The following is a 15,776-nucleotide window of genomic DNA, read 5'->3' on the forward strand; positions in this document are numbered from 1 at the left end:
AAAGAAAGCCAGTAAAGAAATATTTTACTAAACTCAAGTGCACTTACATGAGTTCTTTAATCCTGGCATGGAATGAGAAATAGGACAGGAAGGTAAGAGAGGTCTTGAATTTGGGTTGGCTTAGTTATTTGGTTTTAAGTTAATTTTGGAATGAGATACAGAAAAGTATTATTTCTAGGTCATAATTGTTTTAAATTACTCATTTTGAATTATTCAAGCCTCTGTTCCCTTCCTTATCTGGAAAAAAAGTCAATTTCCTATGAAAACTAACCTCTGAAAATAAGCCTGAATACACATCTGAGAAAGCACCTAAAACCAAATCTTACTTTGTCCCTCTGTCTAAAATCCTAAAATTGTTTTCCAAAAGCCTCCAAGGCTATGTATAATCCAAGGTCATAAACATGGCTTGCTCCCTCTCCACTTTTAATATCTCTTACCACTCTTTCTGTATCATTTCCTCAGACTCAAAAACTACTAGACTATATATACACACACACACACACTACATGCACACTGTATATGTGTGTATGTATATATTTACATATGTGCATCTATCCCGGCACACACAATACTGTTTATTACCCTTGCCTCTAAGCACCCTGTTTCTTCTAATTAGAACATTTCCCCCAGCCCCACCCCATTCACTTGGCTAACTGTTAATCACCATTTTGTCACCTTCTCCAGAAGCCTTCCCAGTTTGTTGAGACCTTGATTCTATTATGACTTGGAAATGCCAGGTGGAAAAGGATAAACAGGGAAAGGAGAACAACAAAGAAAGGCTAACAGTGGGTAAAGGGGGATGACCAAGGGTGTTCAAGGTACTGGTAATGTTCTATTTTTAACCTCAGTGGTGGATGGTTTAATCTTAATTCTTTAAATCATACTTATATTCTTTTTTGGATGTATATTTTACAAAAAATATATTTTTAAGAAGAAAGGTAGGAGATTTGTTAGAGAAATAATAAACAAGGAAATTTTTTTTAAACAAATAAGAACTTTAGAGGAATTATACTTCCTGAGAGTGATAGCTGTATTGTGGTTATACCGAAGAATGTCCTTGTTCTTAGAAGATACATGCTGAAGTATTATGGGTGATGTGGCAAGATGTTTGCAACTAACTCTCAAAAGCTTAGAGAAAAATATACAGAGAGAGATAAATGTGGCAAAATGTTAACAATTGATGAATTTTGTGATGGGTGTATGGGTATTAATTAATCACACTTGCAACTGTTCTTCAGGCTTGAAATTTTTCAAAACAAAAAAACAAGTATAGGGCTTTTCCAAAAAGTAGCTAAATCTTATAAAGAAGAATCAGTATACAGAGATACCATGTAGGAAAAAGGATTGTGAAAGAGCTAGGGATATATCTGTGCAGCACCCTCTACCACTTAAAAGAAACTACTCTCCCAAAGATCACACAAGATCTTCTTGTCAATACCTAACAGATACTTTTCAGATTCTATTTTATTTGATCACTCCTCCATCCTCTTTTTCAAGTCCCTTCTTCAAGAAGTGACTCATTTCTTAATGTAGGTATGTCTCTAAAGTGTGTTCCATCCTTAGCCCCATTTTCTTCTGGGGTATCTAAACTATTCCTATGAGTATATGCTAACAATTATGCCAGTGATTTCCAAATCTCTATCTCTAATACCACTCTCCCAAGATACACACAAATATATCTAACATCTCTATACATGTCCAAACTAAACTCATTATGTGCCTCTCACCCCAAACTTGATTTTCCTTCTATATCCCTGTCAGCAACTGGTGAAAGCCTAACCTTTGTTCACTGTCTAATTTTCCTCTTAAACCAGAGGTTCTCTATATTTTTTTGTACCCTGGACTCTGTGGTAGGCAGAATTTGGGCACTGGTGTCATGTCCATGAATATGCTACCTTACATGGCAAAAGGGATATTGCAGATCCTGAACTATCTGAGTGCAATTCCATGAGCTCTGAAAAAGCACAGAACTTTCTCTGACTGTAGACAAGAGATGCAGCAGAAGAAGTCAAAGAGATTTGAAGGCTGAAGAGGATTCAGTATGCTAACGTTGGTTTAAAGATGAAGAGGACCACAGACAGGACCTCAGTCTTAAAATCACAAGGAATTCTGCCATAATCTGAATGAGCGTGGAGGTGTATTCTAACACCTAAGCACCCAGATTAAGTGCCCAGCCTGGCCAATATCTTTTGGCCATGTAAGACCCTAACCAGAGGATCCAGCCATGCTGTGCCATGCATAAAGTCATTATGTCTGTACTTTATGTCTGTGTATAGACATTATCAGATAATAAATCTGTGTTGTTTTAAGTTGCTAAATTTGTGGTCATATAAACTAATATAGACTCCTTTGGTAGTCTGAGAAAGCCTATGAATACTGACTCAGAAAATGTTTTCTAGTGCATAAAATATATAATATTGAAATGTAATTATTAAAATACTGACATAAAAATGAATTTGTTATACAGTTATATATGTTCTTCTTTATCACTGCATTAAATAACAAATCTAGCACCAGGTCTAATAAGAACCTCACTTGCAAAGCAATGACAAACGTAAATACTATTTCAAGGTATCTATGACAACTCTAATTTGAAATGAAAATATTTCTGATTTCTATTGTTGACATAGTTAGATACTGCTATAATTACTGCAGTTTGCTGCTTACATTCATAATTTTTAAAATGTTATATTGGGTTACAGACTACTAAAAATAATGATAAAAATTTTTTTTCCCATCCTAATTCATTGAATTCATAGGTCCACAGACATGCAAGGATGAAGGACCTCTGCCCTGAACCATAAGTTCCATGGAGGCACATCTACCTTGTTCACCACTCCAGCAGTGAAATTTCTGGGAAACCATCAAATTCTGGATATATTGGGAAGACAGAGCCAACAGAATTTTCTGCAGATTGGCTATGTGGGTCATCAGAAAGAAAGAGATGAGTCAAGAATGACTCCAAGGTTTCTGATCTCAATAACTGGAAGGAAGATAGTAAAACTGAAGGAGGATCAACTAAGAAGAAAACAGGAATTTGGTTCTGGTATGTTATGTATGACAGCCTATTAGATGTAGGTAGTTTGGATTAAAAAAAAATCACATAGAACGCTGATTTTTAGAAAACTGCTGATATAAGCCAGCTTTAATGAAAACTCTTTACCAAGCCAATTTGGCTGAAAAATTCATACAGAAACTGATTTTCAGAAAACTGCTGTATTTCAGCCAGTTCTGATGAAAATTCTCATTTCAGAACTAGTTTGGAAGCAAATTCATGGGAAAAAACCACTTTTCAGAAAACTGCTCAAGAACCCAATAGATTTTGATAGTAAAGAATATTTGTATATAATATGCCTGATAGTTATAAGTACTATGGAAAAAAATAAAGCAGGATAAAGGAGATATAGGATTCTAGATATGGGAATGGAAGCTAATTTATAAAGGGTGACTAAGGGAATACTTCACTGATAAGGTGACTTTTGAGCAAAGACCTGAAAGAAGTATAGGAGCAAACCATGTGGATATTTAGGGAGATTTTCCAGACAGAGATTAAGTGTAAAGGCACCAAAATGGGAGCATACTTGGTGGAAACTTGGTGGGAGCATGCATGGCAACTTCAAGAAAGAGCAAGGAAGCCAGTGTGTCTGGAACACAACAAATGAAGGGGAAAGTAGTAGAAGAGGTCAGAGAGGTCGGGGGAGACAGAGTCAGATCATGTAGGACCTTGTAGGCCACTGTGAGGTCTCTGGCTTTTCCTCTGAGTGAGGACGGAGACTCAGGCACTCTTAACATTTAGAAGCCAGGAAAATGAGGAAGAAACCAGCAAAAAAGATGAGAAGGAGTTGCCAGGAAGGCAGGAGAATTAAAAGCCTCTACGGTCTAAATAAAGGGCCATGATCATATGGGGAAGGGATAGGAGATGGGGTAAAGTGGAAGAGAAGCTTGAAAAGTACAGAAATCTGGACCAGGAACATGGGCAATGAAATTAGAGGCTTGGAAGAGTCAAATAAAGGATGCATAGCAGGAGAGAGGGCTTAGGTGAGTTCAAAAGCATGGAAGTGCTCAAAAACCAAGCCCCTGAGAAGATCACCAAAGAAAAAAAGATAACCGTAGTTTGCTATTTAAATGTCGCCTTGAATATACCCAAAAGCGGAGGGGGAAGTGGTAGTTGGCAGAGTGTAACTGTTTTTACAGTAAAGATAAGACCAAGCAATAACGAAGGTGGCCTAATTCACCAGGATTTCCATCTATTTTCTTAAAGGACAAAAGAGTAGTAGGAAGAGATGGAAAAGATGGGATTCAACCTGTTTACACAAATATGATTTTAGAAGGCCCTTTAAATAAAGGGGTGTGAGTGTAGTCCTAGGCCTACCAGGCAGATGTCTTCCTGAGGTTCCATCTGCATGTCACAAACAAGGCCAACCAATAACCCTGAATTGGCTTTCTACCTGAACATCTCCAAGACCTTCTCCTGTTGACTGGCATTACCCTATTTCTACCTGCAATATTCACCGTCTTTTCTCTCCAACTCTTGCTTCCTTTTAAGTAAGTCCTTCTTAAGCCTCTGGGGTCACTGACCTCCTTAAGAATCTGATGCCACGGATCAGGAAAAAAAAATGCACACACAAAAATTCTACATATAACTTCAGAAATCCACAGACCCCTTGAAGTCTTGACATTTAGCTCAAATTCAGAAACCTTGTTCTACAACCTGCCCTCTCCCTACTATGATTTTCTCCCTACTCTGAACTCCCCCTCTCCTCAGCACCATTTGTACCTCTCACCTAACTATTAATCATGAACTGTCTTATTACATCCTTAACACTTGTGTTTTTTTTTTTCATCTGCACATACTAAGTTGCTTTTATTAACCCAGAAAGGCATGCTACAGATACTGTACAGCATGAACATTTATTCACTACAAAAATGACTTCCAAACTATAAAAATGAAATTGGGAATAGGAGCATAAAATGGAACAGTAACATCACAACTGTTAGGAAACATACAAAGTACTCACAAGTGTTATAGTTAGTATCTTAATAAACCAGAGAAAAATCAGAGATGGTTTTACAATGGCTTCATGTCAACTAAAATAGCAGCTTTATATATTTTGTAACATCAACATGCTTAGGTTTTTGTTTTTTTTTTTTTTTAAAGGCCACTACCTATTTTTATGTGATAAGAACACATAAAAGCAGCAGCTGGTTTTTCCTTTAAGAGTAATCTAATATACGGAATTTGGGCCCTTAAGTGTTTATACATCTTCACTGAAAATGCTTTCTGAACAATCTGCTACCAAACATATCTTGTTATAGGTGACATTAAAACTACATACACACTGTTCTCAAATAGAGAATAAACTCCTGAGGGCCAGGGGTCTAATCTGACATAATTTGGGGGTCATTTGTCTTAAAACGAGGCAAGACCCAAAATAAACATTTAAGATTTAAGACAATGGCTTTGTGACTGTGAAAATACGAAGTGTGCCAGGTGGCCAAAGAAAGAAGCAATCTCTTCCTGGACCCATATATGGGAGTCGGGACCCTTTAGATACGACCCCGGCCTGCATGGGGTTGGGAGTTCTCCGTTCCCCAACCACACCTACAGAAGACAATCTACTCTCCTTAACCAGACATTCAAAATCCTCCACAATCTGCTCCGAACGTACACATCCTGCCCAGGACAAGGTCTCCCGTACCCACTCATCGGAAAGGACTGACACATCACTGGCTCTTTAACGCGGGGCCTGAAAACTGAAAACCTTAAACAAGACTATAAGTAAGGCGCAAAGCACGCGCCAGAGCTCGGGTAAACAGACGGGTAAAAGGAACAATCAATGAGGGGAAATTCCATCTGAAGGAAAGGGACAGAAGGCTCCAGAGGAGGAAACACTGTAGAATAGCAATCTTCCCCCAGCAGAAACATCATGGAAACGATGCGGAGCACGCGCTGCACCTCCTAGCAGCCACCGAGGTCGTGGTATCACCCACGCTTCTCGATGCCGCCCGCGGGAAGAAGGATGAAGGGGCGTAATCCAGCCTTGGGAACAAGGATCCCACCTCTCAGCGATGTAAAGGGTGCCGGTGCCGAGGCCCTTCCCGTCTAGCACAGCTTCGGTATCTGGCAACTGCTGACGAAGCCCCTCAGACCGGCCAGGCGGCGGAACACTTTTGAGAAAACTCATGGCAGCAGGCAACACCTAAACCCAGGCCGGAAGGAACTAAAGCGACTGCAACCCCGACTCGCCGCGCCCCGCCCCGGAAGCAGTAGCAATCAGTCCGGAAGAACAACTTAGGCTGGACAGGAATTTCAGTGCCTTCGACCATAGAGACGAGAAAGTCTAGGAAAAGCTTTCGGAGGTCTGCGAATACCGTGACGCGTGTGTCACGTGACATTCCCTCTGCCCTCGTCATTTCTGAGGCTCTAGGCTTGAGATAATCCTTTCTCGATGACATCTTATTTCTTGATCCTTACTACAACACTGTGATGGAGGAAGCACAAAAAATATTTTCATCCCTTTTTTCTACAAAAGAGGAAACGAAGACCTGAAACGTGGAGTCTTTTGTGAGGTCACACAGGGAGCAGAAATCACACCTTTAGAGGTCAGAAGCCTCCTAACTCGGTTCAGGTCGCTTCTCACTTAGTTTTGCTTCACTCGGGACTGTTCGCATCTCAACTTTACACAGCCATGCGCCAGACATCAGTCTAGGTCCTGAAACCACCCTAGTGGAGAGCGACGTATCCCCACTTCAAAGGCGGGCCAACCAGCACAAAGAGAAGAGGTAATTGACTCAGGATGCAGAACAGCCTATGTCAGTAAGATTTGGAACTCTTGATTTATTTCTTCCGTAGGCACTAAAGAGTACAAGAATTAGGAGCAATAAAAACTTTAAAAATAATCATAATAGTAGCTAAAGTTAGCTGAGTGTTATACGCTAGGCACAGTTTTGCATTGTTGGTTCATTTACTACTTTTATAAAAAATTTTTACTTTGAAATAATTTAAAAACTTACAGGACAAATGCAAAAGTAGTACAAATCCCATATAGAGAACTCCATCATATCCCCACCACACCCCCACATAGCCAGATCCTCCAGTTGTAACATTTTGCCACCCAGTGGGATTAATAACATTCACAATGTTGCAATACCCTCACCACCATCCATTACTATAAATTTCCCTTCACCTCAAAGAGAATCCCTACATGCATTTTGCATTACCCCCCCCCCCCCCATAGCCCTTGTCCCTACCCCTGGTAAACTGTCTACTTTTTGTCTTTAAGAGTTTGCATATTCTCTGTTTTCTTTGTGGTTACCATGGCGGTAAATACCCTAAATCACACCTCTGTCCTCCACCTGTATGTGTAGTTCCTATCCTTGAACTTCATTCCTTTTTAAGACTGAGTAATATTCCATTGTATGTATATACCACATTTGTTTATTCATTGATTCACGGACACTTGGGTTGCTTCTACCTTTTGACAGTTGTGAATAATACCACTATGAACATCGGTGTGCAAATATCTGATTGAGACCCTGCTTTCTGTTCTTATGGGTATATACCTAGTGGTAGGATTGCCCATACTTCACTTTCTGAGGAACTGCCAAACTCTTCCACAGCAGTTGCACCATTTTATATCCCCTTCAACAATGTACAAGGGTTCTTATGTCTCCACATCCTCTGCAACACTTGTCATTTTCCTTTTTTTCTAATAATAGCCATTTTAGTGGGTTGTTAGTCTTTTGGTTTTTGAGTCATAGGAGTTCTTTACATTTCTGGATATTAACCTATTCTGTTGGTTGTCTTTTCACTCTCTTGATAATGTCTTAGATACATCAAATATTTAATTTTCATGAAGTCCAATTTATCTATTTTTCCTTTTGTTGCTTTTGCTTTTGAAATAAAGTCTAAGAATCGATTGCCTAATATAAGGTCCTGAATATATTTTCCTATGTTTTTTTTATTAAATTCAGTTTTATTGAAATACATTCACACACCATACAATCATCCATGATATACAATCCACTGTCCACAGTATGATAACATAGTTATGGGTTCATCACCACAATCTATCTCTGAACATTTTCCTTACATCAGAAAGAACCAGAACAAGAATAAAAAATGAAAGTGAAAAAAGAACACCCAAATCATCCCCCATCCCACCCCGTTTGTCCTTTAGTTTTTATTATTTTCCTATGTTTTTATCTAGTGTTTTATAGTTTTAGTTCTTATATTTAAGACTTTGATCCCCTTTGAATTAATTTTTATATATGGTATGAAGTAGGGGTCCACTTTCATTCTTTTGCATTTTCCCATTTTCCCAGCACCATTTGTTGAAGAGACTCATCTTTCCCCACTTAGTGGATTTGGCTCCCTTGTCAAGAATCAGTTGTCCATGTGGATCATGGATGAACCTTGAAGATACCATATTGAATGAAGTAAGCCAGACAAAAAATAACAAATATTGCATAATTTCACTTACATGAATTACCTAGAAGAAGCGAATTTCATAGAGACAGATAGTAGGGTATAGTTACAGGGGCCAGGGGATAGCAGAGGTAAGGAGAAGAGGGAGTTATGGCTTACTGGAGTCAGAATTTCTGTTTGAGGTGATGAAAAAGTGGGGTAATGGATATTGGTGATGGTAACACAAATCGTGAATGTAAATAATACTACTGAATTGTACCCTTGAAAGTGGTTAAACAGGAAATTTTCATTGTGTACATATAAGCACAATGAAATCTTTTTTAAAAAATCAGTTGGCCATAAATGTGTGGGCTTGTTTCTGCTCGTTTGATTCTATCCCATTGGTCTATATGTCTGTCCTTGTGCCAGGACAATACTGTTTTGTTTATTATAGCTTTGTAATCAGTTTTGAAATTGGGAAGTGAGAGTCCTCCAATCAAGATCCCTTGCCATTTCATATGAATTTATAATTAGCTTTTCCATTTCTGTGAAAGCTATTGGAATTTTTATTGGGATTGTATTAAATATGCATTTTTCTTTGGATAGTATTGACATCTTAAGATAGTAAGTGTTCCAATCCATGAGCATGGAATATCTTTCCATTTATTTAGTTCTTCTTCATTTCTTTCCATAATGCTTTGTAATTTTCTTAGTATAAGTCGTTTACATCTGTTCTAGTTTGCTAATGCTGCCAGAATGCAAAACACCAGAAATGGATCGGCTTTTATAAAGGGGGGTTTATTTGGTTACACAGTTACAGTCTTAAGGCCATAAAGTGTCCAAGGTAATGCATAGACAATCAAGTACCTGCACTGGAGGATGGCCAATGGCATCTGGAAAACCTCTGTTAGCTGGGAAGGCACATGGCTGGCGTCTGCTCTGGAATTCTGGTTTCAAAATGGCTTTCCACCAGGACATTCCTCCCTAGTCTTTAGCTCCTCAAAAATGTCACTCTTAGTTGCTCTTGGGGTTTTTGTCCTCTCTTAGCTTCTCCGGAGCAAGAATCTTCTTTCAGCGGCCATCTTCAAACTGTCTCTCATCTGCAGCTACTCTCTCAGCTTCTGTGCCTTCTTCAAAGTGTCCCTCTTGGCTGTAGCAAGCTCGCTCCTTCTGTCTGAGCTTATATAGTGCTCTAGTAAACTCATCAAGGCCCATGCTAAATGGGTGGGGCCACACCTCCACGGAAACTATCCAATCAGAGTCATCACCCACAGTTGGGTGGGGCACATCTGCATGGAAACACTCAAAGAATTATTGTCTAATCAACACTGATACGTCTGTTCACACAAGATTACATCAAAGATAATGGCATTTTGGGGGACATAATACATTCAAAGCAGCACATCCTTGGTTAAATTTATTCCTAGATATTTCATTCTTTTAGTTGTTATTGTAAATGGAATTGTTTTCTTGATTTCCTTTTCAGATTGTTCCTTGCTGCTGTGTAGAAACACCACTATTTTTGTGTATTGATTTTGTACCTTGCCACTTTCCTGAATTCATTTATTAGCTCTAGTACTCTTCTTGTAGCATCTTCTGGATTTTCTTTATTTATATAAGATCATGTCACCTGCAAATAGGGATAGTTTTACATATTCCTTTCCAGTTTGGAATCCTTTTATTTCTTTTTCTTGCCTAATTACTCTGACTAGCACTTCCAATAAATGTTGAACAAGCAATAGTGATAACAGACATCTTGTCTTCTTCCTGATCTTAGAGGAAAAGGTTTCAGTACTTCACCATTGAGTATGATATTAGCTGTGGGTTTTTCATATTTGCACATTATTATGTTGAAAAAGTTCCCTTCTATTTCAATTTTTAAGTATTAAGAAAGGGTGTCGGATTTTGTCAAATACCTTTTATGTATCAATTGAGATGGTCATGTGTTCTTTTCTTTCTGTTAATGTGGTTTATTACATTGATTGATTTTCTTATGTTGAACCACCCTTGCTTTCTTGGGATAAATCATACTTTATTATGATGTATAATCCTTTTGATATGCAGTTGGATTCAGTTTTGTGCCAGTTTGGATGTATTATGTCCCAAAGAAAAGCCATATTCTTTAATGCAATCTTGTTGGGGCAGAGTGATTAGTCTGTTGATTAGGGTGGAACCTCTGATTGAATTATTTCCATGGAGATGTGGACACCCTCCCCCCCCATTCAGAGTGGGTCTTGATTAGTTCACTACTACTTAAGAGAACTCAAGAGCCAACACAGATGCTTGCTGATGCTTGGAGATGCTTAGAGATGCTTGGAGATATGGACAGAGGATGTTTGGAAATGGTAAGCTAATAGATGAAGCTCAGAGTTTGCCCCAGAGAAGCTAAGAGAGGAGCTAAGACAAATGCCCAGAGACATTTTGGAGAAAGCCATTTTGAAACACAACCTGGGAGCAGAGGACCAGTAAACACCAGCCATGTACTTTCTCAGCTGACAGAGGTGTTCCGGATGCCATTGGCCATTCATCAGTAAAAGCATTGTCTTGTTGATTCCTTAGTTTGGACACATTTATGGCCTTAGAACTCTAAATTTGTAGCCAAATAAACCCCCTTTATAAAAGCCTGTTTCTGGTATTTTGCATAATGTCAGCATTAGCAATCCAGAACAGATTTTGGTATCAGAGAAGTGGGGTGCTGCTGCTGAGTGTGAAAATACCAAACATGTTGGAATGATTTTTTAAATGGATATGGGGAAGATTCTGAAAGAAGTGTGAGGAGCTTGAGCCAAAAGAGCTAGATTGCTTTGAAGAGACTGTTGGTGGAAATATGGGCTCTGAAGATGTTAGAAATGAAGAATGTGTCATTGCCAACTGGAAGAAAGGTGATCCTTGTTTTAAAGTGGCAGAGAATTTGGCCAAATTGAATCCTGGTGTTGGATGGAAGGCAGAATTTCAAAGTGACGAGCTGGGATACTTAGCTAAAGAGATCTCCCAACTAAATGTTGAAAACGCAGCCTGTCTTCTCCTTGCAGCTTATAGTAAAATGTGAGAGGAAAGAGATAAGCTGAGAACTGAACTCTTGGGTTCAAAGAAACCAGAAATTGATGGTCTGGAAAACTCTGGTCTTCCAGATAGTGAAATCCCAGAGGCTACGGCCCCACATGAGGATTTAACAAAACTTGGAACCAGCCATCCATTTTAGTACAAGCCAGGACTGGAGATGGAGTTATCCAGAAAGGATTTGTGGAAAGTCCTGTTGTCTGATGGTTTTGACCCCTGTAAGCTGCATGCCAAGCCAAAAGGTTTTTTTTTTGCAAGGTCTATAGACGTAACTACTGCCAGTCTGGACTGGAGGAGATGGAGAAAGTACAAACTGTTAGTATTTAGTTCAGGATTTTTGCATCTATATTCATAAGGGATATTGGTCTGTAATTTTCCGTTCTTGTGATATCTCTGTCTTGCTTTAGTATTAGGGTGATTCTGGTCTCATAAAATGAATTAGGAACTCTTCTCTCCTCTTAAAATTTTTGGAAGGGTTTGAGAATGATTGGTATTAATTTTTCTTTGAATGTTGGTAAAATTCACCAGTGAAGCCATCTAGTCCAGGGCTTTTCTTTGTTGAGAAGTTTTTGATTACTGATTCAAGTCTCTGGTTTTTACAGGTCTGTTCAGATTTTTATTTCTTATTGACTTGGTATTGATAATTTATGTATTTCTAGGAATTTTTCCATTTCTTTGAGGTTGTCTAATTTGTTGGCATATAATTGTTCATAATTTTCTCCTATACAGGTATAACTTGGAGATATTGAGGTTTCAGTTCCACAATAAGGCAAGTATCTCAATAAAGTGAGTCACATCCATTTTTTTGATATCTAGTGCATATCTAATTATGTTTATTCTGTAGCTATTAAGCATGCAATATCATGTCTAAAAAATAGCAATGTACATACCTTAATTAACATGTGGCACAGAGAAATGAAGTGGGCATATATTGTTGGAAAAATGAAGCCAGTAGACTCATTCAGTTCCATTCAAGGTTGCCACAAACCTTCAATTTGTAAAAAATACAAAATCTGTAAAGCATAATAAAGTGCAATAAAACAGTGTATACCTGCACTCTTTTTGTTTCTGTAGGTTGGTAGTAATGTCCCTCCTTTCATTTCTGACTTTTGTTATTTGTGGCTTCTCTCTTTTTTTTTTCTCAGTCTAGCTAAAGGTTTGCCAACTTTATTGATTTTTTTCAAAGCATCAACTTTTGGTTTCCATAGATTCTTATTTTTCTATTCTCTATTTTATTTATCTCCCCTAATGTTTATTATTTCTTTCCTTCTGTCACTGTGGGTGTGGTTTGCTCTTCTTTTTCTAGTTCCTTCTGGTGTAAGGTTAGGTCACTAATTTTGAGTCTTTTCTTCTTTTTCAATCTAAGCATTTAGAGCTATAAATTTTCCTCCCAGGATTACCTTTGCTATATCCTATAAGTTTTTGTATGTTGAATTCTTGTTGTCATTCATCTCAAGATACTTCCTAATGTCCTTTGTGATTACTTCTTTGACCCATTGATTGATTGAATGTATTGTTTAATTTCCAAATATTTGTAAATTTCCCAGTTCTCCCTTTGTCATTGTTTATAGCTTCATTCCATTGTAGTAGGAGAAGATGCTTTCTATGATTTCAAGCCACATAAATTTGTTCAGACATGTTTTGTGACCTAACAGATGGTCTATCCTAGAGAATGTCCATGTGCACTTGAGAAGAATGTATACTTTGCTGTTGTTGGATGAAGTGTTCTATATATGTATTTTAGATCCAACTGGTTTATAATATTGTTCAAGTCCTCTGCTTCCTTATTGATCATCTGTCTAGATGTTCTGTCCATTATTGAAAGTGGTGTACTGAAGTCTCCTACTATTAGTGTAGAACCGTCTATTTCTTTTTTCAAATGTGTCAGTTTGCTTCATACATTTTGGTGCTCTGTTGTTTGTTTAATACATGTTTATAATCATTACTTCCTCTTAATGAATTAACCCTTTTACCCACATATACTGCCATTCCTTGTCCGTTTCAACATTTTTTTTTTTTGACTAAAAGTACATTTTGTCTGATACTGGTATAGCCATACCTACTTTCTTTTGATTATTATTTGCATGGAATATTTTTCCATCCTTTCATCATGTTTGTGTTTTTGACTTTCAGGTGAGTCTCTTATAAACATCATATAGTTGGGTTGTGCTTCTTTATCCATTCTGCCAATCTCTGCTTTTTTTTCTAGAGAGTTTAACCCACTTTCATTTAAAGTAACTACTGATAATGCAGGACTTTCTTCTACCATTTTACTCTGAATTTGAAGTCTTAACCTTTTTTGTCCCTTAATTCTTGCATTACTGCCTTTTTTTTTTTTTTTTTTTTTTTTGGTACATAGTTGGTTTTTTTGTAGTGAACTCCTTAGAATCCCTTTTGATTTCCTTTAGTGCATATTTTTTCACATATTTTCTTTGTGGTTACCCTGGGACTTAAATTTGACATCCTAAATCTATGACAATCTTGTTTGGTTTTATACCAATATAACTTTAATAGCATACACAAACTATGTTCCTAAACCCCTCTGTTTCTCCATCTTTGTGTAGTTCTTGTCACAAATTACATATTTATACATTATGAGTCCAAAACCATTGTTTTATCAATACATTTTATGACATTTGTCTTTTAGATTCTGTAGGAAGTAAAAACTGTAGCTATAAACCAAAAATACAATAGTACTGGCACTTATATTTACCCATGTCAAAAGTTTTATCAGAGATTTTTTATTTCTTCACATGGCTTTGATCTAATGTCTACTGTTCTTTCCTTTCAACCTGCAGAACTCCCTTTAGCATTTATTGTAATGCAAATGTAGTGGTGATGAACTCCCTCAGCTTTTGTTTATCTGGGAATGTCTTAATATCTCCCTCATTTTTAAAAACTTTTTTAAAATACAGTTTTATTGAGATATAGTCACATACCCTACAATCATCCTCAGTGTACAATCAACTATTCACAATACCATCATATAGTTGTGCATTCTTAGCCATACAATGAATTTAGAGAACATCCAGATACAAAAGTGTAGGGACTCCCGTCTTTCCTGCGTGTGCATCTTGTCTTAGGCTTGCATACATGTCCTTAGGAATTCCCTTATTTACACAGATACCAATATCTTCATTCTCATAGGCAACAGTGTTTTCTGTGTGTCCCACAGCTAGCACTCCTTTGCCCCAGGCAGTTGCAATTTGTTCTCCTTCAGCATTCTGTGGGGGAGCTTGTGAACCACCTCTAGATATAATGCATACTCTGGATGGCTAGCCTATGATGCATATCCTGGTTCAGACTTTCAGGTTGCCACCACACAGATTGGCACAGACGTTCATGCACCTTAGTACATTCACAAAGGTTACTCTGTTCCCTTCTGGAACTGGGACCAGGGACCCACACCAGGAGTATATGCTGGGTCTGCTCCAACCCGGTGAAGGAATGCAGAAGGGGTCAGCAAGTGCATCAGGATATCCTACCATTTTAAAGTTCCTTTTTTCCTGATTTGACACTCAACCTGTTACTAAAATCCTTGAACTATTTTCTAGAACTTTGAGAAAGATGTTTCTGCCAGTTTTGCTTGTCATTCAGAGCTTTTTTGGGAGGGCAGAGCCCTGGAGCATCTCACTCCATTATCTTGATCAAAGCCTGGCCAGCCTGTTTGTTTGCTTTTTACAACAACTGTTTGAGGAAGTTACTATTATTGATGCAATTTTATAGGTGAGACACCTGAGACAAGAGGTTGGCCACTTTTCTTGCATTAAAATCAGTATGATTATATCTGTGCCATAGGACTGCTGAGGCTGGAGGACTAGACATATGAGAGAGTTCTATTTCTATCTATGAACAATTAGAGGGTTGTTAGATTTTTAAGCTGGTATAAATTTGTTGGTAGTGAGAGGGTAGTTTGGAGGAGGGAGATACCAAACAGGGAGGGTACTAGGAAGTAATTGCCATGGTATAAGTGAGAGAGTGGCAGTAAAGCTGGAGACGGAGACAGATTCTTGAACTATTTCAAAGTTAAAATCCTCAGAATTCGAGAGAGATTGGGGGAAAGAGAGTTGTGGGGGTGAAAACCAGGATGAATGAAGAAGTCATGGATTATTTGTAAACTTCCAGCTAAAGTGATTGGTTGCTAGTTCATTTCTCCCAGATGGAGAATTCAGAAGGAGGAGGTTGTTTTAAGAGTAGCTAACAAATTTATTTTTGAAAATGATGAATTTGAGGTTTCCCATAAGACATCTAAATGTGGATGACTAGTTAGTGAAGCAGCTAATGCTTTGCTCAGAATTGGAATCCCCCA

General features: G+C 38.0%; 2 protein-coding genes and 1 long non-coding RNA gene across 3 annotated transcripts in view; 2 read left to right on the forward strand and 1 right to left on the reverse strand.

Moving 5' to 3' along the window:
* AQP11 (aquaporin 11) overlaps window positions 1–3,784 on the forward strand; it is a 53,204-nt gene extending 49,420 nt beyond the window's left edge. Inside the window, exon 3 of the mRNA XM_037840808.1 lies at window positions 2,760–3,784. Coding sequence (XP_037696736.1) covers window positions 2,760–2,797 — 38 coding nt within the window. The 3' untranslated portion in view covers window positions 2,798–3,784. The remainder of the gene's footprint in view (window positions 1–2,759) is intronic.
* The window catches only part of CLNS1A (chloride nucleotide-sensitive channel 1A), a 32,278-nt gene extending 26,023 nt beyond the window's left edge, over window positions 1–6,255 (reverse strand). The window contains exon 1 of the mRNA XM_037840809.1: window positions 6,061–6,255. Coding sequence (XP_037696737.1) covers window positions 6,061–6,185 — 125 coding nt within the window. The 5' untranslated portion in view covers window positions 6,186–6,255. The remainder of the gene's footprint in view (window positions 1–6,060) is intronic.
* Window positions 6,256–6,415: 160 nt separating this feature from the next.
* LOC119538075 lies at window positions 6,416–12,382 on the forward strand. The gene is made up of 3 exons (XR_005217507.1): window positions 6,416–6,783; window positions 8,326–8,439; window positions 12,197–12,382. It is a non-coding gene; the product is annotated as an uncharacterized LOC119538075 (long non-coding RNA).
* Window positions 12,383–15,776: the final 3,394 nt, after the last annotated feature.

Source organism: Choloepus didactylus, chromosome 6 (assembly GCF_015220235.1).
Source record: "Choloepus didactylus isolate mChoDid1 chromosome 6, mChoDid1.pri, whole genome shotgun sequence".
Classification (NCBI taxonomy): Eukaryota; Metazoa; Chordata; class Mammalia; order Pilosa; family Megalonychidae; genus Choloepus; species Choloepus didactylus.